We start from the raw sequence: 27,051 nt of genomic DNA on the forward strand, positions 1-27,051 counted from the left end.
CACATAATTAAAGAATCACAGGATTGATGGGTCTTTTACAATCATCTTGACAGATAAACTGAGACGTGAAGTGTCCTTTTCAATGGAACGATAACTTTGTTATTTTCACCCAGTGGGAACTATGTAGCCGTCATAAAGAACAAGGATGTTCTGTGCGAGCTGAAATGGCGAGATCCTCAGAATAGAACGTTAGGTTAAACAAGAAGGTGCAAGCTGATGGGTCTTAGCATCTTTAGATGTGGAGCAACCAGACATTTCTGATGGGATAGCACCAGCCATGTGTTCTTGCCAAAAAGTGGAACCTGAAGGTAGCCAAACCTCTAGAGCTAAGTTTCATTTATAGGAAACACAGAGACAAGAGGAGTCATGTAGATGGCACCACAAGGAATGTGGAACTGTGCACAGGACAGCTGGCTTGCACAACCAGTCAGTGGCAGGGGAAAAGGCGGGCAGACTGTCTTGGACTACACGAGACTTACGGTGGCATCACAACCAAGTGCAGCGTCAGGAGCTCGTTTCAGGCTGGGTTTAAACAAACCAATTTACAAAGGACAGTTTTGAGATAATCAGGGTAATGTGATTGTGGACTGAAGAATCAGGTGCTGCTAAGACATCACTGTTAACTTTGTCATGTGTGATAGTGGTATTGTGGTTGTGTAGCAGTGTCCATTTTTTAAAAGTGAAGTGCACACCAAAGTGTGTAAGGATGAAGTAACATGACATCGGGGGTTTCTTTTAAAATAAAAATTTGATGATTTTGAATCTGTGTACTGGGAGTGTGTACTCTTCTCTCTACCTTTGTATATGTCAGAAAATTTTTATATAAAATAATAAATAGAAAATGCAAGGTGCGAAACACGTATGTGCTCCTTTGTCTAAGAAAGGAGGGACTAAGAATATGTGTTTCATTTTCTTGTGTTTGCTTTGGGAGGATGCACAAAAGACTTATGAAAATAAGAACCTATAAGGTGGGTGGGGGAAACTGGTGGACTTCGAGGGGTGGGAACGAGGCTTCTTAACATAAGTTTTTATATTGCTTGAAATTTTAGCCATTTGGATGTACTATCTAAACATTTTTTTAAAGAAAATAAATAAATAAAAGTTAAATGAACAGGCAAATGTTCAGAAATGGCCCTCTATACACGGGAAAAAAGGAGAGGTTTAGAGTAGATTTCTAGGCTCCTTCATGTCTAGACTTCAGTGAATTAATAAGTTGTTAATGTTTTATAAAGCTGGTCCCAGTAGCAATTCTAGAGATGGATGGAAAACAGAGTGATAGCAATAAAAAACAAAACAGAGAGTAATAGCAATAAAAAAACAAAACAGGAAAATGAAAAAAACCCAAAAAACCATAACACAAAATCTGAGGGCTGAAACTTTTAAAAGTGTTGCCTGGGGTCATGGTGTTAGGAAGTCTGACCTCTGACCCCATGTTTAATCCACGTTACTTTACGCTTGAATTTGGGCATTTGCTGGTTGTTATTAGATATGTGGCCAGACATATTATGGGCAAATGTGAACTTCATGAAACGTAGTTTATGGTGGAAAAAAGCTGAAGTTTAGGCGACTCACAGTCTTATTTGAAATTACTAATCATGTACCTTGGGGCAAATGAATCTTTTCAGATCTCAGTTTCCCTATCTATACAGTGAAGACATTGAGCATGATCTCTTGAGTGACTGTGTGACGCTGCGGAAGTATACGCACTGGAAGAACTGGATATTTATATTAAATGCATTTAGTTTGGCTTAAAGTGAGTAACAAGGAAATTCAGGAAGGAAAAACAGAGGAAGGTCTAAGGTTTTTCAGAAATGATTCTGTCTGTGAGCTCACTTCCCTTTTGTAAATAACCATTGGCTTTTGAGATTTCCAGAGAAAAGTCACCCTCCCCGGCTGAGACTCTCTGGGTCTGAGATGTTACCTCGGTGATGGAGAATGTAGCTGGAACTCAACAGTTTCTGACGATTAATGCCTGAAGCCCTTCGGATGGGAGGAGAGGGGACATCGTGTGTCTGTGAGAGGAAAGAGAAGAATAGCGAGGTCCCCTCTGTTCCCCCAACAGGAAGGGGAAGGCAGCACTGCAGAAAGGAATGCATTTTGCCTACGTGGACGAGTTGGCAGGTGGAGTGGAAGAGTTTGAAATTTGAAGGGGAAGGTCAAATTCAGAAATATTAGAGCAGGGAGCTGTGCGTAGGTCACTGAACACAATTTCCTCATTTTATAAATGAGAAAACATACCTAACAAGGTTACATGACGTAGCCCAGTTTGTGTTAGAGCAAGGCTAACCATTAAGCTCATGATTGGAGTGAAAGGGCCCCCAGATGTGAGGATGGGGAACAGGCCTCCCTGCTCTCCCCAGTGCCTACTCCAGGGCTGACACATAGTAGGTGCTTCATGAACACTGGTCACATGACTCAACCAACTGGCTGACTTGACTGAATGAACGCCCAGGTGGTATGTTTCCACCTAGTGTTCCCGATGAACACTGCCCATTTCAAACAGAGGACTTCTCTTTCACCCGAGACGTGGGAGGGCTCACTCTACTTGCCAAGAGACACTTGACTAGCACTTTTCTTCCTCTGAGTATTGCTTCCTCTTTGTTGATGCTGACAGAATAAATATCAGAGCCCTCACAGGATGTGTGTGGTATGGCATGACAGAGGACTGGGGTTTTCTTCACTGCAATCATAGACTTGACAGCGTCAATAAGGGAGTGGTTTGCAGTCAAACACCTGGTGTGCTGGGCCTGCGAGCGGGAGAGTGGCTGCTGCTCCTGTGGTTGGGGAGGAGAGACAGTTGCAAGAAGTACCCAGTTCGACTGGAGAATTAAAACGGCACCTGAACACAGCCGTTCTTTGACTTTTCTTCTTCAGAACCCATGTTTTCACATCTTTCCTTTGACTGTGTCCTGTTGTTGCTGCTACAACTTACAAGTAAGTCTGGATTTTTGCGATTGGGTAGTGCAAGGTAAAGATACCAGGATGGTCATTGTAACGTGTGCAAGAGCAGAAGTTTGGAAGCAACCTAAATGTCCACCAGCGGGGTAGTGGGTAAATAAATTGTGATGTATCCATGATACAAACAGCAATGCTGGTGAAACATAGTGATATAAAGTGTCTCTAAGTCATAATGTTAATTGAAGGAAGCAAGGCGCAGAATCGTGGGCATATTTGACTTCTATTTCTGTGAGTGTGTTGCGGGGCGGTGCGAATACATGAATGCTTCTAAATGTATAGACTCTGGGAAAGGGGGCTGGGAAGCGGGAAAGAGCAGGGAGAAGGAGCAGAGTTTTCATACACTTTTTATACTGTTTGAATGTTTATATACATATATATGTATATATTTAGAGTAATTAATTTTAAACCTCGAAACAGTCCTACACTAACTTCTTACTCAGCCGAAAGTTTTTATTCATTATGTGCCTCATGCTTGGACAAAAAAAAAGAGAGAGAGATTTGTGTTAGGGTAACTGCCCTGTGTTGGTGAACAGACACCTAGCCCAGGTGGCCGAGCTCTTTTCCTGCCTGACAATGACCCATTTTCTGACTGTCCATTTTCATCAGCGTTGCCCTCCGATGTTCACGGGGCTGGGCCACAGTCTCTCCTGGGGTGCTGGTTCTCAAAGTGCGGTTCTGAGACCAGCCATAGCAGCACATCCTGGGAGCTTGTTAGGAATACACATTCTTGGGCCCCACCCCAGAACTCTTGAATCAGGAACCCTAGCCGTTGAGCCCAGCGTCTGGGTTTAACCAGGTTTCCTGCTGATTCTGATATCCCTCCCATCTGAGAATCCTTGCCAGGGTGAGTCATCCTCCAGACAGGATAGCAGCAGTGGTTTCCTCTTTATTGTACGAGGCATTACTTGCAGTTTTCCTGAAATGGACCAAACTCACTTGTGCCTGCGTCTTGCTCTGCTTCCCTCTTTATCCAGGGTCTCCAGAAGGGGTGTATGTGGCTGAGGTGGGACAGAACGCTGATCTGCCCTGCGCCTACTCTCCAGCCACCCCTGAGAAATCCGTGCCTGTGTGCTGGGGCAAGGGGCCCTGCCCGCTGTTTGAATGTTACAATATGGTGCTCAACACTGATGGAAGGAACGTGAAATATCGGATATCCAGCAGATACCTGCTAAAGAGAGATTTCCTCAAAGGAGACGTAACCTTGACCATAAAAAATGTGACTTTAGCCGACCATGGGACCTACTGCTGCCGGATCCAATTCCCAGGCCCAATGAATGATCAAAAATCAAACCTTGAGTTGGTCATCAGACCAGGTATGTGGACCTTTGCATAGCTTCCTTATATCAATAAGATGCACCTGTGAAGCATCGTAACTACACTACTTGGTTTCACCTCTTATCTCCCCAGTTACAACCCTGGGGTTGGGCCCCTAAGACTGAATGTTGAACAGGCCCCACCAGCAATGCCCAGCCATGTCTAATTTCCTCCATCTGTTTTGAAAGTCACAGGTAGGATCTATAGAATGGAGAAAGGCCTAGATCAGTGATTCGAGTACCTGGTTGGTCGGTAGAATCACCTGGGGAAACTTTTAACTCCTACAGTTGCTTGGGCTCTACCCACAAACCAGAGAAGTCAGCGTTTCTGGAGGTAGAGCCTGAGCGCTGGAATTGTGCAAAGTCCCTCCCCAGTGATTCTCCCCCGTGTGCAGCCAGGACGGAGAAGCCCTGGACCGTAAATGTGTGGGGAGTGGGTGGTGCATGTGCTTGTATGTTGTAAGATTTACAGAGCACGTACTTAGTGGCTGATGGAGCTAAGTTTGAATCTGACACCCTTCTTACCAGCTTGGTGTAATCTTGTGCAAGTGATTTAAATTCTGTGACCTCCTCCTCTCTAAAATATGGCCGTACCTACCCTGTAGGCCATTGGAAGGATTTTATGAAATATTTTATGAAAAGCATTTAGTGTGGCTATAAGTTCTATCACGAACAACTAGACTGTGACAAGGATGACTAAAACACGTGGTCAAACATTTTTGGTGTCATATGTGCTCAACGAAGGTGTTCAGGTAGGTTGGGAATTTGGGCCAGTGTTTGTCTCCACTTGCTGTGCTTCATACATTGTCTGCTGCCCCTTTGATGCCCTGAAACAAGCTCTGTGCTCTCAGAGAAACCTCGTCCTTAGGTTGTTTTCTGACTTTAGCCAAGGTCACCGCTGCTCAACCTCGGTGGAACGTCGTCACTACAGCCTCACCAAGGATGTTCACCACCGAGGGACACGGCTTAGGTAACACGTGGGGTGTGGGAGGAAGCCTTTAGTTGGTGTCTGAGTTCAGAGAATTTTGAATATTGGAAAAGCGAGAAAACAGTTTAAGAGTGGAGGCATGAATGTTTCTGCACACCCGAGACAGTGAGGTGAGGGAGGTGGTGGAGGTAAATTTGAGCTGGGAGAAGAGCCCCGGGGCTAGGATTCTGAATTAGTCACGAGTAGCCCTCTGACCTGGGCCAGGTCTTTCACGTCTCTGGATAGCAGCTTCCTCTTCTGTCCAAGGAATGGGTTCAGAGACTTTGGGATTTTGTGACCCAGTATAATCCCTGACCCTGCAAAAATAATTTTGATGGTTGATGTATTTTGCCAAATAAGAAAAGAAAAATTTCTGCATTTAGAAAAAGGGAACTCTTTTTTTTCCCCCTATAGAGTTTATTTTTTTCTTTTTTAGTTTTATTAGGTAGAATTATTACATTTTGCACATATACATTATCTTGCATGTAAATACATATATACAGTATACTGCACATTTTTTTAGTTTACATATATGTACTGATCATGGTTTCTAAGAACAGATTAGAGCTTTAGCTTTTTAAACTTACATAGTTATCAAAGGAATAAAGCCAACTGTAAAATAAGAGTCAACAGAATGTGATAATCCAATCATAAATGACAGGTAAATGTACACATTTAAATTTATTTATTTATTTATTAAAAAAATAATTTGACAGTCATTCGTTTTGATTATCATTGTTACCAATTATTGAATGTTTGCTGTATGTCAGGCACTGTGCTAAGGATATTTACATACATTATTTCTCACAGCAGTCCCTATGAAATAGGTACTAATAAGCCTGTTTTACGGTAGAAGAAACAGATTCAGAGAATTTTCTAAGAATGTATAGCTAGGAATTTTTTTTAATTACAATTCTACCGCACATACACACTATAGTGCAAGTAAATACATATATACAGTATACTGTACTTTTTTTTAGTTTACATATGTGTACTAATTATTGTTTCTAAGAGCAGATTAGATCTTTAGCTTTTTAAACTTACATAGTTATCAAAGGAATAAAGCCAACTACAAAATAAGAATCAACAGAATGCGGTAATCCAATAATAAAGGACAATCAAATGTGCTTATACATATTCAAGAAATCAAAATAATAATTAGTTCATTTGGAAAAAAGGATACTCTTTTAAATTAAGTAAATTTAATCTAATGGAAAACTCATTACATTGTCCTTATCATTTTCTGATTTACTCCTGGACTGGTGATGCTTTGTCACGAATGGGTCCCAGGTTATGTTTGGGGTAATCTGAATTAGGTTATACCAAGAATCCTTTCTAACTAGAATCAAGTCCCACATCGTTCTCGGAGTCTGACCTCAGAAGGAGCAGCTAAATCCTTGGAGTAATTCAACAGGGACGTCTCCATGCCGCTCTGGAAGAGATGGATAGGGCTGAAAGAGCAGACCTCAGGTCACAGGATCTGGGAGGTTCATCTTCAGGATTCCCTGTCAGAGACCTGGTCTCTCCTAAACTCTCCAGAGCTCAGTCTTTTATTCTGCAAAGCGAGTTTAATAATAGGTAAATTCCAAATCCGCATCTCATAGCTCTCCTAAGTCCCACCTTAGGAAATTTAAATAAGAAAGTGTGTCTAAAGTGCTTAGCCCAGTGTCTGATCATGGTATGGACCCAGTATATGTCAGTTACTGTCATTATCAGTACGCTCCAGAGGCAGAATGAGATGGTGGTGAAGTGCTTCAGTGATGGGCAGGATGGACTCTAATGTCAGCATTTGGGATTAGTTTTATGAACTCAGTTAAGGTGCTCAAATTCGTGTAAGGCTCAATTTCCTTACCTCTACAATGAGGATATTTCCAGTGCGTCCATTAGGAGATTGTTGTAAAGACTGATGTGATCGTGCATGTAAAGCACTCAGCATAGCATCTGCCCAGAGACAGCACTCAATTATTAGTTGTTATTAGAGATACTCAGCTCTCTAAAGGTTAAATCTTGGTGGTTCTTTAGTGATTGGTAGCCAACAGCTCTTGGGCAATTAGCAAGAAAATTAAATATGGTGGAATTTACCCACATAGTGATCACCCACATAGTGAGCTAATCTAATCTACTAGGTGTCTATTGTATGCCATTGTCATATTTTAACTGTAGACCTAGAAGGCATTTCAGGGATCCCACCCTCCCATCCTGGGTTTCAATGCTCGTTACAACATCATTACCAAGTGGGTGTTCACTGTAGGCCCACACACCTTCCTGGATGGAGAGGCCGCTCCTTACAAGGCAGTGTCTTCTTTTAGAGGTGTCTGTACCATAACCCGAAGTGTCCTTCCCTTTAGTTGGGGCCATCTTTCGCATCTGAGAACGTAGGCACAAGTACCTATAATCTCTGAGCTTTTCAAAGGCTTGAGAGAATATTTAAACAAAACCCCCCAAAAAGGAAAAACCAAACAAAGCTCCAAAATATGAAAATAAAATGAAAAAGTGAAATTAATGAGTATTTAAGGGCATATCTATAATATGTAACATTATGTCAGTTAGACATCAGCTTGTATATAGTTTCATATATGTTTTCTTTAACGTATAATGTGGGCACATTTAATATGTTTGCTGTAAAAATGGAGTGAAGCTTTAATAAGTAAGAGTTCTAAGAGTCTTGGAAGCCCCTAAACTCATCTTGAGCACAGAAGAAATGCCTTCTCTTTTCCACCTGAAGAAGGCAGGACTAGTCAGATGAGTCCTTAGCTCTGCAGGTATAGACTTGGTTTGAATCTCAGGTTCGCTGATTAATAGCTGTGTGATCTTAGGCAAAGTACCTCTTGGAGACTCAGTTTCTTCATTTGAAAAATGGGAAAATAGTAGTACCTACCTATTGTGGTGAAGATTAAAAGATATTGTGCATGTAAAGTGCTAAGCACTGTGTCTGGCACAAAATATATATATTTTTAAGAGCATCATATTCCACCCCCACTGCTGCCTTCACCCCTGCCCTCCCAGCCAAGTCTTGGGTCCTCTAGGGAAAATGTTGTAACTTCCTCCACCCGTCCCACCCATCTTAGATGATGGCTACCTATGTGAAAATAAGCTGTCATTAACCCAGTAGTGCTCTGTTTTATAGATCATTTTCATTGTAAAATGAAGTTTTGTTTTGTTTTGTTTTGTTTTGTTTTGTTTTGTTTTTTAAAAAGAGAAATCAGCCTTACCGTTTAAGCCAAGAAAAATAAATACAGGGGAACCAAAACTGAATTTACACGAGAAAATGTATGTGGTTGAGATTCATGTTTACTTAGTAGTTCCACCAACGTGGTTTTTAAATTCCTTTTGTTTAAAAGGAGCGGAGGTAAATGGGAAATAATCTCTTTCTTTTCCTTTTTTTTTTTTTAAATAATTTTAGGCTGAGAATATGCTTTTATAATTTTAAAATCAGAATCTGTTAAACTAGGAGTTCTGCGTTAAAAGGTTTAGACTTTTAGGCTTCCAGAAAGCGACCATGACATTTAAGAAGTTTCAGAGCCTCTGACTCAGCCAGAAAAATGAGTAAGCCTGCTTAACTTGCCCAAAGCTGATCTACTGATTTTTAGAAGGCAGCGTTTACAAGGTCAAGGGCCTGTACCCATCTTGTTCATTGCTCGGTCCCCCATGCCTGGCTTGGGGGTGGTGTAGGACTTGTTCATCTAATGGATAGGCAGATGAATAAATAAATGATTAAAAAAGGAAGAAAGTGAGCCGATGGCTGGGCAACGTGATGCTCTTAGCAACGACAATGTTGAGGTGAGCGTTGTTGGAGGCAGCATGGTAAAGAGTGTGTGCTTAAAGCCATGCAGACCTAAATGGGAAGGCCATTTCTGTTATTCACTAAGCTGTGTGACCTTGTGTAAGCCACTTAACTTCCTGATTCTCAGCTTCTTCACCTGTGTAATGGGCTAACAGTTTCTACTTGAACATAGTTGTTCTGAGTGCTACATGAGATTCTTCACCTGAAGAGTTTAGTGCAGTGCCTGTTCACGGTCACTTATTTATTATTATTTTCATTTTTAGGAAACTAAATACCCTTCTCCCTCCTTAATGAGTGAATGTTAAACTTTTTCAAGAAAATTAACTTTCATTATCTTTCCAAGTCTAATTACAGTCCAAGTCATGAATGTTGTGGGAATTTTGAAGACTCCTTTAGGGCCCTGTGGACACAACAAACCACATATTCAGAATAGGTCTTCCTGGCAGAAGTCTCTACTTCATAGAAATTAATAGTTGGGTTCATTATCTGGATGAAACAAGTGCGGTCATCCTAAAGTTGATGTGTAAGTGTAAGTTTTGTAAGCCTCTCAGTTAATTATTGTGAAGAGTTCGGAGCAAAATTAATTTCAAAGAGGATTATAGGCATCTTTTAAGATTTTTTTTTAAAGCTTACATAAAAGAGCTGAAATGTTCTAAAATTAGATTGTAGAGATGGTTATACAATTTTGTGAAAATAATAAAAAGCACTGAATTAGACACACACACACACACACACACACACAGACACACAAAGCTTACATAAAAGAAAATGTTCTTAACCATTCTGTTGGCTATTTTTTTTTTCTTTATGACAGAGACACAGACACTGGAGACCCTCCGTGATAAAAATCAAACAGTAAGTAACTTCATGTGTATATGTGAGCAGATCGCATGCTCAACTCAGAGAAAAGAAGTATGGCTTTCGTCTTCCCTCCTGCCTACTCTTTCCTTGGGGGAGTAAATGCTTTAACCTCCCTTGGCTTCAGATTCTTTGGCTGTAATATGTTGCTGATGATACTTGTGACTGCAGAGGCCTGTTGTAAGGATGGAGTGAGGTGATGCCCGTAAGGTCCCTGGCACATAGTAGGTGCTGGAAAACCAAAAGGAAGAAGCATTTGCTTTTTGACCCGATTCTCAAATTTCACAACCCTCTATCTTCCCAGGATATATCTCTTCTTGCTTCCGTTGCAACTCTGATGAGAGAAAAGTTGTTTGTTTGTTTGTGGCAAGACCCCAGGCTGGAATATTCCAAGCCAAGAATTTACAGATATAACTGAAAATAAAGCAGTATTTCAGTTAACCACAATTTTAGTGTCTCCCACCTTCTCAGGGTACAAGGGAGAACCACAAGAAAGCAAGCTGATAGCAGCGACTTGCAAATTCTTGGAAGACGTATGTGTCTAGGGGTCTGTCTTCATTTGATTCTGTCTCTGACTTGTGTGTTCACAACTGAGGCTCAGCATTTTGTGCTTGTCCCTGGCCTCTTTGTGATCAAGGACTGCCTTTCAGTACCTCACAGTGCTTAATGCGTGTGACCTTGCATGTGGCAGTCCTGCAGTAAAGGTCTGTTGAATAAATGGATGACTTAATTCCTTGACTTTGTTTTAGAAGTGTTTACCGTTATTTTTCACAGGAGGTACGTGAACTGAAAGTTTAGAAGCAGGAGTGTCTATGTGACTTTCAGTTAACAAAAAAATCAAATTAGAGTGATCGCTATAATAGTTACTGTTGATCAGGCATCTATCGAGTGCCAGCCTCTGTGCCAAGCATCTTCTATTTTTTGTACTTAATTCTTCCAATAACTTTACAGGATGACTCAGCTCTTAGTGACCCAACTGAGATTTGAATCCAAGACACTCTGATGGCCAAGTCCTAGCTTTTAAATCACTATCTTTCTGTGAAAATTGGGATTTCATGGCAAGGCACCAAATTTAGACCACTCTGAAACTTCCTGGGAAAATCAGGGAATCTTGAATGAACAGAGCTCCACTTTAAATCCCATTTTTGTTTGTGGAAAGGGGAGTCCATGTACTAAGGCTCCTTCCCCACCCACATTCCCTTGCTAACTTCAGAGATTCAGCTGATCCCTTTCTTTGGGTGGTTTGAGGCTTATCTACAAGGAGACAGATCAGGAGTCATTTCCAGGTCCCTGCGTTCCCGTGATACTGTGAAAGAGATGGTCTGATGCACAAGTCATGAGACTGGCTGAGCAGACGGTGGGCTTCTGGCCGTTTGCTGCAGTGGTGTCTGTGTTCCCATAGGAAATACCCACACTGGCTAGTGAGTTGCAAGACGTGAGTGCGACCACCAGAACAAGCCTCTACATCGGAGCCGGGGTCTCTGCTGGCCTGGCTCTCATTCTTGTGGCTGGTGTTTTCATCCTCAAATGTAAGTCATTTGATGTTCCTTCTCTCTCTCTGATCAGGAACTGTTAATAAAGGAACCAGCATGAACCTACATGAAAATAGTAGTTTATATTTATACCTACAGGTGATTAGAATAAATACACTTTAGTCCTTCTGAACCATAACAATAATAACAGCTCATTTTTTTATTCAGTGCTTACCGTGTAACAGGCAGGCATTGTGCTAAACATTTACTTACATTTTAGCATCGTCACCATCCTCTAAGGTCGATAGTACTATCATCCCCATTTTATAGCACAGGAGAGTAAAGCTGAGAGTCAGCCACCTTCCCCAGGCCTCAGAGTCAGTAAGCGGCAAAGCTGGAACTCAAATTCAGGCAGGCTGATAACCTGTTCCCTGTTCCTTTACCTTTTGTTAAGAAAATAAACCTTTTAAATTCATGACTATGTCCAGGTTTATTAGGAAGGACAACAGCAGAAATCAGAAATCACTTCCTTCTGTGCATTTTTCTCTCTCACTTATTTCTCAGACATAGTTCTTTAGAGAGGGGTGGCGAGTCCCTTTAACACTGGGCCATGGCCAGGATTGCAGCATTTGTGATTTCCTCCACCATGGCACTCAGCACACACATTTTTTCCTAAGTTACTTATCTTTATTAAAAGAACTTTATTAAAGTATGATTTTTATATAATAAACCGCATACCGAAAGAGCGTTCAACTTGAATTTCAATAGATGAATATACCCAGGAAATCATCACCACAATCAAGACCCAGACGCTTCCATCACCCCGAAAGCCTTACATGCTTTTACAAATGTGATATAGTCTCTTCTCTTTGGGGGCAGAGGCCAAGGCCTTATACTTTTACTCTAGCAGCCTTTCCTACTAATACATAAACGTGCACTGTGTGTAGGGTGATGAACCACCACAGATTTTCCCAGGACTGAAGGGGGTTCCTAATGCATGCTAACACTGGGAGGGTCCAGGGAAAACTGGGAGGAACTGGTCACCCTAACTGTGTGGCTTGAAGCTGCCAAGTGCTTTACAGTAAATCCTCATAACTGCCCTATTGAGAAAGGTACTATTATTATCCCAATTTACCAAGTGGAGAACCAGTGTGTGGAAAGGTTAAGGTTAACTTGCCCAAAGTCACAGTTAATTGGTAGAGGATTTGAAACCAGGCTGTCCTGCTCACTGTTACCTTATTCCGTCATTAATGGTAAAGGGGTTGTTCAGACGAAGAAGCTACCTGCCCACATTTACCTGGGTTTACGGAGAGGTAGCAGTGGATTTTGTGAATTGACCGCAAGAGTATGAAGTCTACGGGTGGATAAGGAGCAATGAAAACGCTTACTTTTTGAGTTCTGCCAAGGCCTGGATGGTAGGGACCGTTCTAGTTTGTGTAAAGGGGTATGGAAGGAAGGAATGAGGAGTGGAAGGAGTCACGCTTTGTATACACATGTAGATTACTCTAGAAACATATGACTACTTAGAATAGATGGGAAAGTTGTGTTCGATTTGTGCTCTTTCCCTAGAAGTTGCTGTAGAAAATCTTGGAGCCAAGGTGACAGGTTTTTTAAGTCATGACCGCAAAGCCAAAACTTGGCTCTCAGTAATACACAGCAATCCTGCATTTCTCTAGAGTGCTGTCTGAGATGAGCATCACACACCTCACTGAACTAATGACATCTTAGAGGCCAAGGCTTCCTTCTTCCCTTGATCACTTTCTCCAGAATCAGCTCTCTCTCCATTCCAATTTTTGCTATGTTTATTAGCATAAAAATAAGCTCTAGTTCACACATTTCTCTCCAGCTCCTCCCATTTCTCTGCTCCCCTTCATAGCCCTGTTTCTCAGATGAGTTGTTCCTACATCTTACCCCCCTGCACTATTCAACCACCCCCACCCCCAATCTAGCTTCTACACCTGAAGTGCCGTGGAAATAGTTTTAGTCAAACTCACCAGTGACCTTCATTTTGCTAAATCCGGTGGATACCTCTGTCTTCACTGGAGTCCATCTTTCAGCAGTATTCAACTAAGTGGACTCTCACTCATTCTGAAAAGTCTTCCTTCTCTTGGCTTCTGAAACACCACTCTCTCATTTCCCTGGACACTCCTTTTCAGTCATTTTTGTTATTTTTTCTTCTTCTTGATCTTAGATGTTGAGACTCTCTGGGGCTGGCCCATTTCCTCTCCATACCCTCTGGGTGAGTGAGGATGACCATATTCCCACAGACTCAAATATCATCCTTCATGTCTCTCTCCGGCACACAGAGTGTTGGCACTGATTGTCCAAGGGTCTAGTTGTCATCTCCACTTAGACGTCTCCCACATTAACGTGTCCAAGATGGAGCTCCAGAGTCTACACCCCACCTTCCCAGAGCCCAGCCTCCCCCTCCCTGGTCTTCCCCGCCATAGTGTTTCACTGTCGTCCACCTGGTTTCTGAAGCCAGAGAGCCAGAAGCCATCCTGGAATCCTCTCTTTTGTCACCCCTAACACACAATCCAGTTTCAATTCCTGCAGTCTTTCTGCAAAATTTATCCAAAATCCATTCGCTAGTCTGCATCTCTCTCCGTCACTGCCTTACTCTGAGGCAGTGCTCTGTCTCCTCTTTTTCCCCTTAATATATGTACCTCCTTTTAATTCATTCTCCACATAGCAGCCAGAGTGATTTTCTAAAAACCCAATTGGATCATATTTCTGCCCTTCAGTTATTTCTTAAAAGTATTAGAATAAAATCCACACTCTTGACTGTGACTGAAAAGGCCCTATAGGATCTAGCCGCGGCCTCCCTCTCAGACCTTGTCTTGTGCCCTTCTCTTACTCTAGCTTACTTTTGTTTTCGGGTTCAGCCACTCACCACAATCTTTACCAGGGGTTTCCTCTACCCAGAATGTTCACCCTAGCTCTTCACTTGGGTGACTCATTCTCTTCTTTCAGAACTGAGGTTAAAGAACTCTCTTCTGAGAGTTCTTTCCTGGTTACTTTCTTAATTATCTGTAACAGTGCATTATTTTTCTATTTTTTTAATTGAAGTATGGTTGACATACAATATTGTGATAGTTTCAGGCATATAGCAAAGTGATATATATATATTATATATATTACATTTTTTCAGATTCTTTTCCATTATAGGTTATTACAAGATATTGAATATAGTTCTCTGTGCTACACAGTAAATCCTTGTTGTTTATCTATCTTATATATAGTAGTTAGTACCTACAAATCCTGGACTCCCAATATATCCCCCCAGCCCCTTTCCCCCCAGTAAACATAAATTTTTTTCCATAATTTTGTTTTCTATGTCTGAGTCTGTTTCTTTTTTGTAAGTGAGTTCATTTGTATGATTTTTCAGAGTTTACATAAAAATGGTACCATATAATATTTGTCTTTCTCTCTTTGATGTACTTCACTCAGTATGATAATCTCTAGGTCCAGCCATGTTGCTATAGTGCTTTTCTTTCTGCTTTTCTGTCACGTAACAATTTGAAATTATTTTATTTTTCTATTTACCTTTCTTTCTTTCTTTTTTCCTTAAATGTCTCCTCACTAGAACACAAGCTTTATGAAGTCAGGGCTCATAATTCACTTTTACGTCCCCGATGCTTAGCATACTACCAGCCACATAGTAGGTGCTCCCTATATTTACTGAATATGAAAAACGCATCTTTATTACTTTCTAGCATAGTTTATGCAACAAACCAAGACATAACATCAGTGGTTTGATTTAATTCAATCTGACAGGTAGACCAGATTTCCCTAAACAATCCTTGCCTCTAACTAGCCCATTTTTTTTCTTATATCATTTATTTTATGAAAGCATTTAAAATGGACTTTTCTTTCCCTTTTTACCTAGGGTATTCTGATAGCAAAAAGAAGTTACAAAATTCAAGGTAAGAGTAACGGGTGGCTTAGGGGAAGGTGAGGATCTTGGAAGTCCCCACTCTAATCTGGGCTTTAATCTTGGCTCTTAGAAGTGCTGCCCTGAGATTTTGGGAACTAAATTTTTACTATTTCCTGTTTTCTTTAGGCCTAGATTTCAGAAATGCAAATTTAACACGTCACTCAGTTTTATTCTTGATTCCTCTAGCTTCTTTATTCCTAAACTTAAGGTATAGAACTTACCCCTTTGATAGGAGTTATTTATTTCTATATAAATGGGCTTTGTCAATGAACTGACCTTTTGTCTGACTGAGTGCCTACTACATCCAGGCTCTGGCTGGGCATTGGTTTACACATGTGAACAAGAAACCCAGAATCTACTCTGAGGAGTTTTATAGCCCAGTTCTGCTGAGCTCTGATTACCTATTAGAATCACCTAGGGCACATAAACACACTATTGTCAACCCCGGAGCAGATAAACCAGAGTCTTTGGGGATGAGGCCTAAGCATAGTTATTTTTCTAAAACTTTCCACATGATTATAATGTGCAAACAAGTTTGAGAACTACTGGTCTATTATATCATAGCCTTAGTCTCCATTCCTGATTATACTACACACACACACACACACACACACACACACTCTGCCCTATTCCAAATGCACGTAGCTTACATAAGTTTTTCTAGATTTCAGGGACATTTGGTACATGGGAAGAATGCAATATATTTCAAGAAAAAAAATGATTCCATCCATTGAGTACTATCAAAACAACCAATAATTTTAGACTAAGTAGAGAGTAGAATTATGAAGACAAAATAGTCTGCAGTAAAAAGGTCAAATAAGGCCAAATAGAATGTTTAATTATCAATGGCTTTATATCATCTGTGCCAGTATTCTTTATTAGAGCTGAAATTTGAAACGTGGTAATATCCATAGGTAACATTTACATGCATTAATTCATTCATTTTTTGTGTGAAATTACTGGTTGATGTTCATCTCCACCTATAAATGTAAACTCCACAGAAGATTAGGAACATGTCTGCCACGTTAACAACTGTGTCCCCTGTTATACACTTGATTCTTGTAGGGACTTAATAAATACTTGATAATTGAATGAATGAATGTTCCTTACAGCAGCCCCGTGAGATAGAGTACTTCTTATTCCCATTTTATAGATGAGGACCCTAAGGCGTAAAGCTTACTAATATACAGTCTCTGTGGGATTTTTGTGTTTTGTTCACTGTTGTGTCTCTTGGTGCATAGGACAGGATGTAATACACTAAATATTTCTTTAATGAATAAATGAAAAAATCAAACCCAACTTACCCAAGGTCATATGGGTGGTAAGCAACAGAGACAGGATTCAGACTTAAGTCTCATTGGATCCATAGCACTTTCATTTCTTTTTCTTCTTGAAATTGTTCAAACCCACAGAATAATTGAAATAACAGTGCCAGGAACAGTAGAACCCTTCACCTAGACGTGTCACTTAATATTTTGACACATGTGCTTTATCTGTTTCCTCTATTTATGTACACCTTTTCCCCTAAACCATTTGTAAAGGCGTTTCAGACATCTTGAGATGCTTCACCTAAACGCTTCAGTCTGCACTTCCTCAGAAGAAGGATATCCTCTTAGATAGCACAATGCCACTTTAAAACCTAAGAAAATCCTAATTAATTTGAGTTTGCTCCATTATTCTTCAGATTATTTCATTGCTATTTTATGTTCTTCCCCCGGTCAGGACCTGGTCAAGGATCATATACTGGATTGGTTTCTCTTTCTTCAGCAAAGCCCATTCTCTTAACTATTCTTTGTTGCCTAAGAAATGTTTTAACTCAACTGCAATATTTTATTTCCACAGCCTGATCACTTTGGCCAACCGCCCCCCATTAGGGTTAACAAATACAGTCACAGAGGGGATGCGCTCAGAAGAAAACATCTATGTCATTGAGGAGAACATGTATGAAATGGAGGACCCATATGAATACTGCTGTGACGCCAGCAGTGGGCAGCAGCCCTGACAGCCTCTGGGCTGTCCCCCTTCAGTGCCATCAGATCCAACCGCTTCAGCTGGGGACTTGGTGTTGTCTTCTTTGGAAACTATGAAATGTGTCAGCTGACAGGTTTTAGAGGTTCTGACCTTGGCCACTGAGGAGAGTTTTTCCATGTTCTAAAGATACTTAGCTCACCCAGGGATGGAGCTGGGATCTGCATTGTGCTTAGACAGACACGACATTGCTTCTGTGTTCCAGCCAATACGGCCACCCAACTCAGAAACTGCTGATCGAGCATTAGAGCTCAAATGGGTTTGTATGGAGAACAGGAATTCTTACTAGGGGGTCTCTGAAATTCCAGGAAATTCAGTTACATGATGAGTCCACGAAGCTCCTGAAAACAGAGGGGAAATTATGTGCTGAGATGTGTGTGTGTCTTTTTCGGTTTGGGAAGTCTAAAGGGGCCACTGATTCCCAGAGAGCTCTGTGGCCCATAATAGGTTGGGAGTAGGACCAGATGGCCTTGAAGGCTCTCCTTGAGTCTCAAGGGTGACGCTTCTTTGAGTGTTGATCGGCAGCAGTAAGTGCCACAGCACAGCCCTCCTTGGCCTCAGTGATGAAGACCGCCCAGCCAGGCCTGTGGTGTGACAGGAGCTCCTGGAGAAAAAGGAAGTATGCTCAGTGTGTGTTGACAAGTTTTGCTTGGGGTACACTCAAAGGGAAGGATCTCCGACCAACTTCTCCATTCATGGAGAGAAGCAGAGCTGTGTTTTTCACAAAAGAAGAAGCAGTGACTGGGGCACGAATCCTGTGTCCTGTTGGAAAGAAGGCAAAGGGCTCCAGCCGTCTGTGTTTGTCAGCATCAGATTCCTTGATGGAAAGACAGTGGTCCTTAAGCTGCTGTTCCAAGATGGTGGAGGTTAGGCTTGTCTTGCCTGTTTGCTTCCTCACTGGTGCTTGGCACAGCTCAGACACATAATAAAAGTTTCCTCAACACCTTTGGAGTGAAAAAATTAAATAAGCAGAAAGGTGGCTTTCTGGAAAGACCTCTCCATTGGAAAACTCAGACAGAGCTCTGTAACTTCACTTCTTAGGAAACTCAGAAGTACTCCCAAGCTCCTGTTTCTTCTCTTAATCCAGGCTCTTTGTTTCTCAGCATCATCTCCCTGCTCAGGCCCTTGGAAGTCTGTTACTCTCTTGTTTTTTATTCCTTTTCTACTGAACAAATCAACAGTATGGACCTGTTGCTGCCTGAAAACTGCTTTCCACAAGCGAGGACTGAACTGCTACTGTGCTGCACATGGGAGATACTGGTCACCAAGAATGCTGGCAGCCTGTTTGGGCTGCATCTAGACAGTGTGGGAAAGCACTGGCTTTATACAGGGAGCTATGTAAGGGAGATCATTGTGCAAAGTTCCAGGCAGTAACTCTTAAATAAGCTGAAAAATTAATCTTAAGTGTTATAAAGCTATGAAATTCTAGAAGGAAGAAAGGATACAGAACACATTTAGACCAGATCAATGACGATCCTTGCAACAGTGTTTGTGAGAGACTTTTCCCATCAACAGGGGAATAGTTGATTATTGTGGTATGTCAACACACTGGTGTGGTTAAAAGAATTTCGTGGTTTCATCATTGAGCTGTTTTGCTAATTCAACAAGTGCTTACTATGTGCCAGATACTCTGGTGCTGAGATCATAGAGAGAAACCAAATAGACACATCTCCCTGACCTCACGGACTTCCTGGTTGATCTGACAGAAGGAGGATTCATTCCATTCATTCATTCATTTGTTCAGTGGACATCTATTGGCACCTATTTTTTTTGCCAGACTCTGCTTTAGTTCTAGAAATACAGCAGAGAAGGGAAAAGACAAAATCCCTACTCTTACAGCTTGTGTTACTTGTCAAAGGAGAAATCTATATTGCTATGTCAAAAGAAAAGAAAAAATTCTAGAATAGTATATGTACATATAATAATTTTTTAACACCTTTATCGTGGTATGGTTCCTGTATAGTAAACTCTGCATATTTCAGATGTACAATTTCACGAATTTTGATAGATGTACACACCAATGAAACCACAACCACAATCAAGATAGCTAACATTTCCATCACTCCCCAGGAGGTGCAAATTTCGAATTCCCAATTTATCCCTTCCCACCCCCTTTACTCCCTGGTAACCATAAGTTTGTTCTCTATGTCTGTGAGTCTGTTTCTGTTTTGTAAATAAATTCATTTGTGTCCCTTTTTTTTAGATTCTACATATAAGCAGCATCATATAGTATTTTTCTTTCTCTTTCTGGCTTACTGCACTTAGAATGACAATCTCCAGGTCCTTCAGTGTTGCTGCAAATGGCATTACTTTATTCTTTTTTATGGCTGAGTAGTGCTTCATTGTGTGTGTGTGTGTGTGTGTGTGTGTGTGTCACACATCTTCTTTATCCAGTCAGCTGTCAACAGACATTTGGGTTGTTCCATGTCTTGGCTATTGTAAATAGTGCTGCTGTAAACACTGGGGTGCATGTGTCTTTTTAAATTATATATACCGAGGAGTGGGAATGCTGGATCATATGTTAAGTTTATTTTTATTTTTTTTAAGGAACCTCCATACTGTCCTCCATAGTGGCTGCACCAATTTACATTCCTACCAACAATGTAGGAGGGTTCCTTTTTCTCCACACCCTCTCTAGACTTAATGCTAATTTTTTCTTTTGCCTTTAAATAAGCTAGAAGAATATACTCAAATTTATATGGTTACTCCACCGGGGCAAATAGTCAAGAGACAGACTTGTGCTTTTTTATTTTATGTGCTTCTATAATTCTGTGAATTATGTTCTCCGTATTTTTGAAATAAAAAATAAATTTCAGTATTATAGCTGTGTTTTCCTATCCACCCTCCTCCTCACGAATGAAGAAATGAAGATTTGGACAAGTTAAGTTCAAGGTCAAGGCTGGCAGCAGAGTGTGGCAGCTTTCTAGATGTGTCAAGAGTGTTCCAGCAGGGATTGGGACCCCGATTTTCAGGATAGGATCTACTCTTCATCAATTAGTTCAAACGAGGAAGATGGCAGAAAGGGAAACAAACTTTAAAGCTACCCCAAAGTGTCCAAGAGATGACAAGTGGTAAAAATTAAAACCAGTCTAACAGGATTGAATGTGTGGTTTTCTCTTAGAAGTGCCGTAGGGTTTTTCTTTCCAGAGCTGTGTCCTAGAGACCCACAGGACAAGCTGGGGTCCTCTGGTCATTTCATTCTGAAAAAATAAGGTTTTGTCTGCCTATCATTTCTAGTTTTAGAATTCCCGAGGCAAAAATTCCAAGTGGTTCAACCTGTCATTAATTGATTTTGGGGCACACCACATGCCCATGCCTATTCCCATTTAAATTTAATTCTCATTTAAATTTGAATTTTAAAAAACTGAACACAGATTAATTTTGTCTCCAGATTTCTACTGAGAAAGTCTAGATCCTTCCAGAGATAAGCAGAGATGCCCGAGACCTGTGAATGTTAAGATTTGCCATCATCCTATCCCGGGACGCAGTTGGGTAGTGGGGAAAAGGAGAGGGGGAGCTGGACCATTTGGTTGCAAGTTCTCAGGCTTAAGGAGGGCTCAGATTGTGACCTGTTTTTACTGGAACACCTGTGCCATGGAGCAGTATGAGTCAGAAATGGTAGTTTCAGAATACTAGATCCTCTATATCTTCTTCTCGGTCATGCTGCCTGTAATTACAAAGGTCATTCCAAGTCACTCATTTACGTGGTAGTGGTTTTCTTTTGTAAATTCTTGCCCAAATTCCTTGTGCTTATGGTATGACCCTTTTTCCAGAAAAAGCAGTGAGATTAAAAAAAAATTGGTTATTTAAGCTATTCAGGTGTGGTGGTGGTTGTGGAACATCTGTTTAAGTATCTGTATTATCTTAATATAATTGTTCTGTTCATTGGTCACCTTCAGAAAACATTACAGCTTTATGGTCTATACTCAACAACCTGCTCATGGTAAGTTGTCCTTTGTAATGTCTACATTTTGTAACTGTACTTAAAAATTTTAATTTTTTTCATGGGGGAGGTAATTAGGTTTTTTTTTTTTTAAATGGAGGTACTAGAGATTGAACCCAGGACCTTGTGCATGCTAAGCATGCACTCTACAACTGAGCTATCCCCTCCCCCCTTGTAATTGTACTTTTTCATATGTTTTAAATCTAGTTCATGTAAAATAGGAGCATTTTACATTCCCCTGCAATGTTTATCTTCATTTGGTCAGTTCTGAAATACCCATACATCCATATCTCCATATCTAATCTGCTTTTAATTTTATTATCCACAGTCTTACTTCCCATTCCTGCTCACTTACAGACTGAATTCAGTTCTTGTTCTGAAAACCTTTAGGTAAAAAGTAACAACTGTATAAATGTAGGTGAACGTTGTTATATTAGTAATATAGGTTTTTGATTCATTTCTTTATTCGAAACTTCACCACGAGCTTTTAGCAAACCACTTTTGACCTTAGCGTTGGCTAAATCTGAGGATTGAAGCAAGAATCCGATGGTGAGGGGACTTTAAAAGCTGCCAGCTGCCCAGCCCTCAGTGAAGTCCTAAGAGCAACCCTCCTGATCCAATAATAATTCTTGCTAGGTAAGCCGCAGCCTCTAATCACCACGGGAAAAAAGAGTTTTCTGAATTGATGGAATTTCTGGTGAAAACTAAGGAAAATAACATTTAGTTATTCTAGCTGCCTTGTTTCAAGCAAACGTGTTTACAAGGGACTCTGGGTGGGTGAGCTAACTTGGAGCCGATTGCTTTACAGTACGTTGAGACTCTGAGTAAGAAACTCTAAGCCAAAGACGCATCTAATTAGAGTGCTTGTTTCCCTTCTTGTTTTGTAAGTTTTTGTTTTGAAACAATTTGAGATTTGCAGAAAAATTGCAGTAACAGTACAGAGTGTTCCCGTGAACACCAGTTTTCTTGGTTTAATTGCTTACATAACCATAGTAGGTTGGTCAAAACTAAGAAATTAACATTGGTACAAGACTATTCACTAAGTTACGAATTTTGCTTGGATTCCTACTATTGTTTCATTTGTTTGTGTTTGTGGGGAGAGGTAATTAGGTTTATTTATTTAAATGGAGGTACTGGGGATTGAACCCCGGACCTTGTGCATGCTAGCATGAGCTCTTATCACTGAGCTACACCCTCCCTTTTTACTACTGGTTTTTAAAATTTTAAATTAAGTGCTTTTTGAAAAATCTAGTAGAGTTAAAGGTGAAAGTGTCTATTCCCTGTCCACCCCATCAAAATTTCTCCACTGTCCCACTCCCCAGGAGTAATCCTTCAGGCCAGCACGGTCCAGAAGAAATACAATGGCTTTTTTCCTTGTGATTTTAATTCTGCAAAATCCAGGAAGCATTTTCCATTTAGAGCACATCTCGATTGTAACTAGTCACATTGTAAGTGCTCAATAGCTGCATGTGGCTGGCTTGTAGCTCTAGAGCTGGCACAGTTCTGGGCTATTCTCTACACACACACACACACAAACACACACACTCTTTTTCTCACTGGTTACAGAAGGCCATCGTTCCCCGTCAGAATGGAACAGCAGCTTTTACTTAGATAGCTGTGTAGTAAAGTAGAACAAGTGTGCATCATCTATTAAATCACTTCCCCACGCATGTGTTTTTTCCCATTTCAAATAAGGCTTTAACAAACAGCCTTCATACAAAAACCTATGTGCATCTGTGTACTTCCAAGGTGTAGACTCCTAGACATGGAATTGCTGTGTCAAAAGATAGGATTGTAAAAAAAAAAAAAAAAAAGATAGGATTGTATTTGATTTGTATCATGACTAGAGAACAATAATATGTTTATTAACAAATATGATAGTGTATTGATAAATGTACATTATCTTTCTCAAGACAGTCATTTTAGACAAAAATTTATTCCAGCAATGTTCTTTTCATTCAAAATAATTTGTTTTGGTTTTTGAAATTTGACTCAAGAACCAGTTTAAGCTAAAATACCTAGGCCAAGTTATTCTCATAGGCCTCATTCCTTTGTAATCACAGTTTATTTATACATTCATTTATTTCTTCCCTCCCTCCTTCCCTCCCTCCCTCCTTCCATCCATCCGAGAAGTAGCTTTGTACCCCCAATTACCCTTTTGTCTTCTATTGGTTTGTTCTCTTCACACAGCAGCCTAAGTATCTCTTGTTCTTTTCTAAAAACATCAGCTAGGTTCAATGACTCCGTTAGTTAAAACATTTCACCAGCTTCCCATGGGACTGGATTTCTTCTGACCTCACCAACCTCTCTTATTCTTTCTGTTTCATCCGCACTAGTTTCCTTTCTGCTTCTAGAACAGACCAAGTTCCTTCTGGTTTCAGCGCCTTTTTAATGCAGTTGTGTCCCTGTGTTTAGAATGCTTCTTTCAGATTGTCAGCAGGACTGCCTCTTTCTCGTCCTTGAGTTTCCAGCCTAAATGTCACCCAAGAGCTTTCCCTGAACACCCTATCAAAAGTACCAACCTGCTCATCTCTACTCCAGTTTATTTCCTACATTATGTATTTGAATCTAACGTTCTAATGGTTTACATTTTTGTGATTTGTCTCCCCGACCCTCTGCCGAAAAGTAAACTGCCATTCATCTCATATCCCAGGGGCCCTATGCAATGCTTGACTTGTAGTGGGCGCTAGATCAACCTTTGTAGACTGATGGAATGAATGCACGTATGCCTGCTCTATTGCAAACTCAAGCTGCAACACTGGTGCCACAGACACTACAAAGATTTGCAAGTTTTTCCTTCAAGGAAGTCAGAGTCATCAGGGCAGCCTGTTAGTCATGCAAATGACAATAATAAAAGGCAGTCAGCGTTAGCAGACCTGCATACTGCATGCTGAATGATACAGAAAAGCAATTTTTGATGATTTTCTTTTTCCTGGAAATATTAATCCTTGTTGTTACCATTTCTTTATTTTACCTCTATGAAATTACAGCTGACTCTCATAGACTAAGGAGAGCCTGGCACAGAGCAGGCGCTCAGTAAGTGACAAGTGGATGAGTACGCTATGTGACACAGGTGACGTGGGTTTAAACAGCAGGCCCTCCAAAAAAACACAGTGAGTCGACGTACTTTCTACTTTGAAGAAAAACATGTTTTGCAAGGTAAGCACTTGCATACTTACTAAGACATTATTTTATAATCTTTGTAGATGCTTGGTGTTGTCTGAATGTTGCTTTAGGCAACGAAAGTTGCTTTCTCTTCTGTCTGGGATAAAGAAAAGGATGGTTGTAATAAGGCTGTGAAAAAAACATGTTATGTGAATATAAAAGACTTCCACTTTTGTAAGAACATGCAGTTTGGGAACTTGTGTTTTTGTGTTTTGTTTTCTTTAGTTAAAACACTTTATGTTTATTATATAAGCAGTACATTGGGACATTTCTTGTTGTAAAATGCTCAAATGATACATAAACACATAGCCTTCAATTCAAAGTTCCCCTTTGTGTCAGCTTGCTTCCCTACCAGAGAGCTACCCGGAACAGTTCTGCAGGGATCCAGGTACGTCTTTCCCATGATTTTCTGTATAGGTATAAGTGTATATACGTACGTGGTCATTTTTGTTGCAGTGTTTTACAAAAATGGGTTCTTGTGAAACATACTGTTGTGTGAATTGTTTTGTTCACTTACTATTTCTTGGAAACAGTTCCATGTGTGTCCCAATAAAATGTCGACATTCTTTATCCACAAATATAGTTAACATGCAGAGGGTTTTGTTAACATTGTGTAAAGTCCCAGTGATGGCCCCCCACACAGTGCTGTGACAAATGTTTCAACAGAGCTCAGCATACATTTTGCGTAACTGTTGTTTGCGCAGGAGTTCAATTGGTGCCCAAGTCCTACAGTGGTTTTGGTTTGGGAGAGTACTGAGTTCTTTAGCAAGCTCCCCTAACCTGAGCTGATAAAAGCCCAATGCTATTACGTTTTTTGATCCACCCATCATCCCTAAAGTGGATGTGGAGGAACGTCTCACAATCACGTGGCTGTGCAGCAAGGCACACTGGTTTTCATCCCCAAACAAATCTGATTTTGTCAGTGTTTTTAAGTAGAAAACAGTGTTTTGGTTTTGAGGAGGAAGAAAAAGGACCCGTCACCTCATAATTTCTTGGTGAAACGTTCTGCTTTACACACGGGAGTGCCTTCGAGCTGTGTGCACAGGAGCTCAGCTCTCCTGCAGTTTTCAGACTTAAATACCTTTAGCATTAATGGACATGATGTTAATATCTCAAAAATGAATATAAATTATACTGGGGCACAGTGTAGCTCAACTCCATTCTTTGTAATTGAAATATAGATGACTTGCAGCATTGTGTTAGTTTCAGTTATACAGCAAAGCGATTCAGTTACATATATATGTGTGTATATGTATCAGATTATTTTCCACTATAGGTTATTACAAGACATTGAATATAGTTCCATTTACTGCTATACAGTAAATCTTTGTTGCTTATCTGTTTTATCTCATTATCTTATCTGTTTTGTTGCTTTTCTATTTTATATAAAGTGATATGTATCTGTTAATCCCATACTCCGAATTTATCCCTCCCTCCCCTCCCGCTTTGGTAACCGTAAGTTTATTTTCCATGACGACTTCATTCTTATTAAAGATGGAGGCTTGTTTTCCTAAAGTTTCAAGGGCAGAGGCTGTAGGTTTGCTTTGTGTGCTTAGAATGTTCCATTGCTTAGTGTGGGGTGCCTTATAAATGTGTGGTGAAGTAATGCTTGTTGAAGGAGGAGAACAGTGGAGCACGGGTAGGCGAATGTGGCTTTCACTTCTGCATTTGCCCCAAGTGATGTACCCTGCTGAGTGGGTGCCCTGCTCTATTCCTCTTTGATCCTCAGATTATTCATCTATAAATCAATGGGTTTGGCCTCAAGTAGTTTAAGGTCCCTTCGTGTAAAAACAGTCTCAAAATCTATATGGCTTTTCAGGCTTAGAGTCTGACCCCAAATCAAGATCTGTGCTGAGTCTTTTAACAAGAGCCTACATCAAAAAGAATAAAATACCTATCAATAAACCTACTGAAGGAGGTGACAGGCCTGTATTTGGAAAACTATAAGACACCAGTGAAAGAAATTGAAGATGACAGAGGTGGAAAGTTATACTACATTTTGTTTTGGAAGAATTAATAGTATTAAAATGACCATGCTCCCCAAGGCAAACTACAGATTCAGTACAATCTCTATCAAAATACCAATGGCATTTTTCACAGAACTAGAAACAATTTTAAAATCTGTATAGAAAGATGAGAGACCCCAAATAGCCAAAACAATCTTGAGAAAGAGGAACAGAGGTGGAGAAATCAGGCTCCCTGACTTCAAACTATACTACAAAGGTCAGTAATCAAAACAGCGTGGTACTAGCACAGAAACAGACACATAGATTAATGGAACAGGGTAGAGAGCCCAGGAATACACTCACACACTTATGCTCAATTAATCTATGAGAAAGGAGGCAAAAATTTACCATGGAGAAAAGACAGTCTTCAATAAGCAGTGCTGGGAAAACCAGACAGCTACATGTAAAAGAATGAAATTAGAACATTCTCTAACACCACATACAGAAATAAACTCAAAATGGGTTAAAAACCTAAATGTAAGACTGGCAACCATAAAACTCCCAGAGGAAAACATAGGCAGAACACTCTTTGACATAAATCATAGCAACTTCTAAAACTCTATATCCTAAAGCAATGGAAATAAAAGCAAAAAAAAAAAAACCAAAAAAACCCCAAATGG

The 27,051-nt window shown here is 40.4% G+C and overlaps 1 protein-coding gene across 2 annotated transcripts; it reads left to right on the forward strand.

Moving 5' to 3' along the window:
- The first annotated feature begins 2,657 nt into the window (after window positions 1-2,657).
- Window positions 2,658-20,127, forward strand: HAVCR2 (hepatitis A virus cellular receptor 2). 2 transcript variants are annotated; one of them, XM_006220400.4, is made up of 7 exons: window positions 2,658-2,934; window positions 3,933-4,271; window positions 5,158-5,241; window positions 9,837-9,877; window positions 11,283-11,409; window positions 15,242-15,278; window positions 17,132-20,127. In XM_006220400.4, the coding sequence occupies exons 1-7, from the start codon at window positions 2,880-2,882 to the stop codon at window positions 17,289-17,291; spliced, it is 843 nt and encodes a 280-aa protein (XP_006220462.2). In that variant the 5' UTR covers window positions 2,658-2,879; the 3' UTR covers window positions 17,292-20,127. The 2 variants fall into 2 exon arrangements, with proteins under 2 accessions (XP_006220462.2, XP_015101265.1); XM_015245779.3 differs by lacking the exon at window positions 5,158-5,241.
- Window positions 20,128-27,051: the final 6,924 nt, after the last annotated feature.

Source organism: Vicugna pacos, chromosome 3, assembly GCF_048564905.1.
Source record: "Vicugna pacos chromosome 3, VicPac4, whole genome shotgun sequence".
Taxonomy (NCBI): domain Eukaryota; kingdom Metazoa; phylum Chordata; class Mammalia; order Artiodactyla; family Camelidae; genus Vicugna; species Vicugna pacos.

Coding starts and splice junctions, on each gene's coding strand:
- HAVCR2 (XM_006220400.4), top strand. CDS start 2,880: ATGTTTTCACATCTTTCCTTTGACTGTGTCCTGTTGTTGCTGCTACAA. Junction 5,242..9,836: donor CACCGAGGGACACGGCTTAG/GTAACACGTGGG, acceptor TCTTTATGACAG/AGACACAGACACTGGAGACC. Junction 15,279..17,131: donor AAGAAGTTACAAAATTCAAG/GTAAGAGTAACG, acceptor TTATTTCCACAG/CCTGATCACTTTGGCCAACC.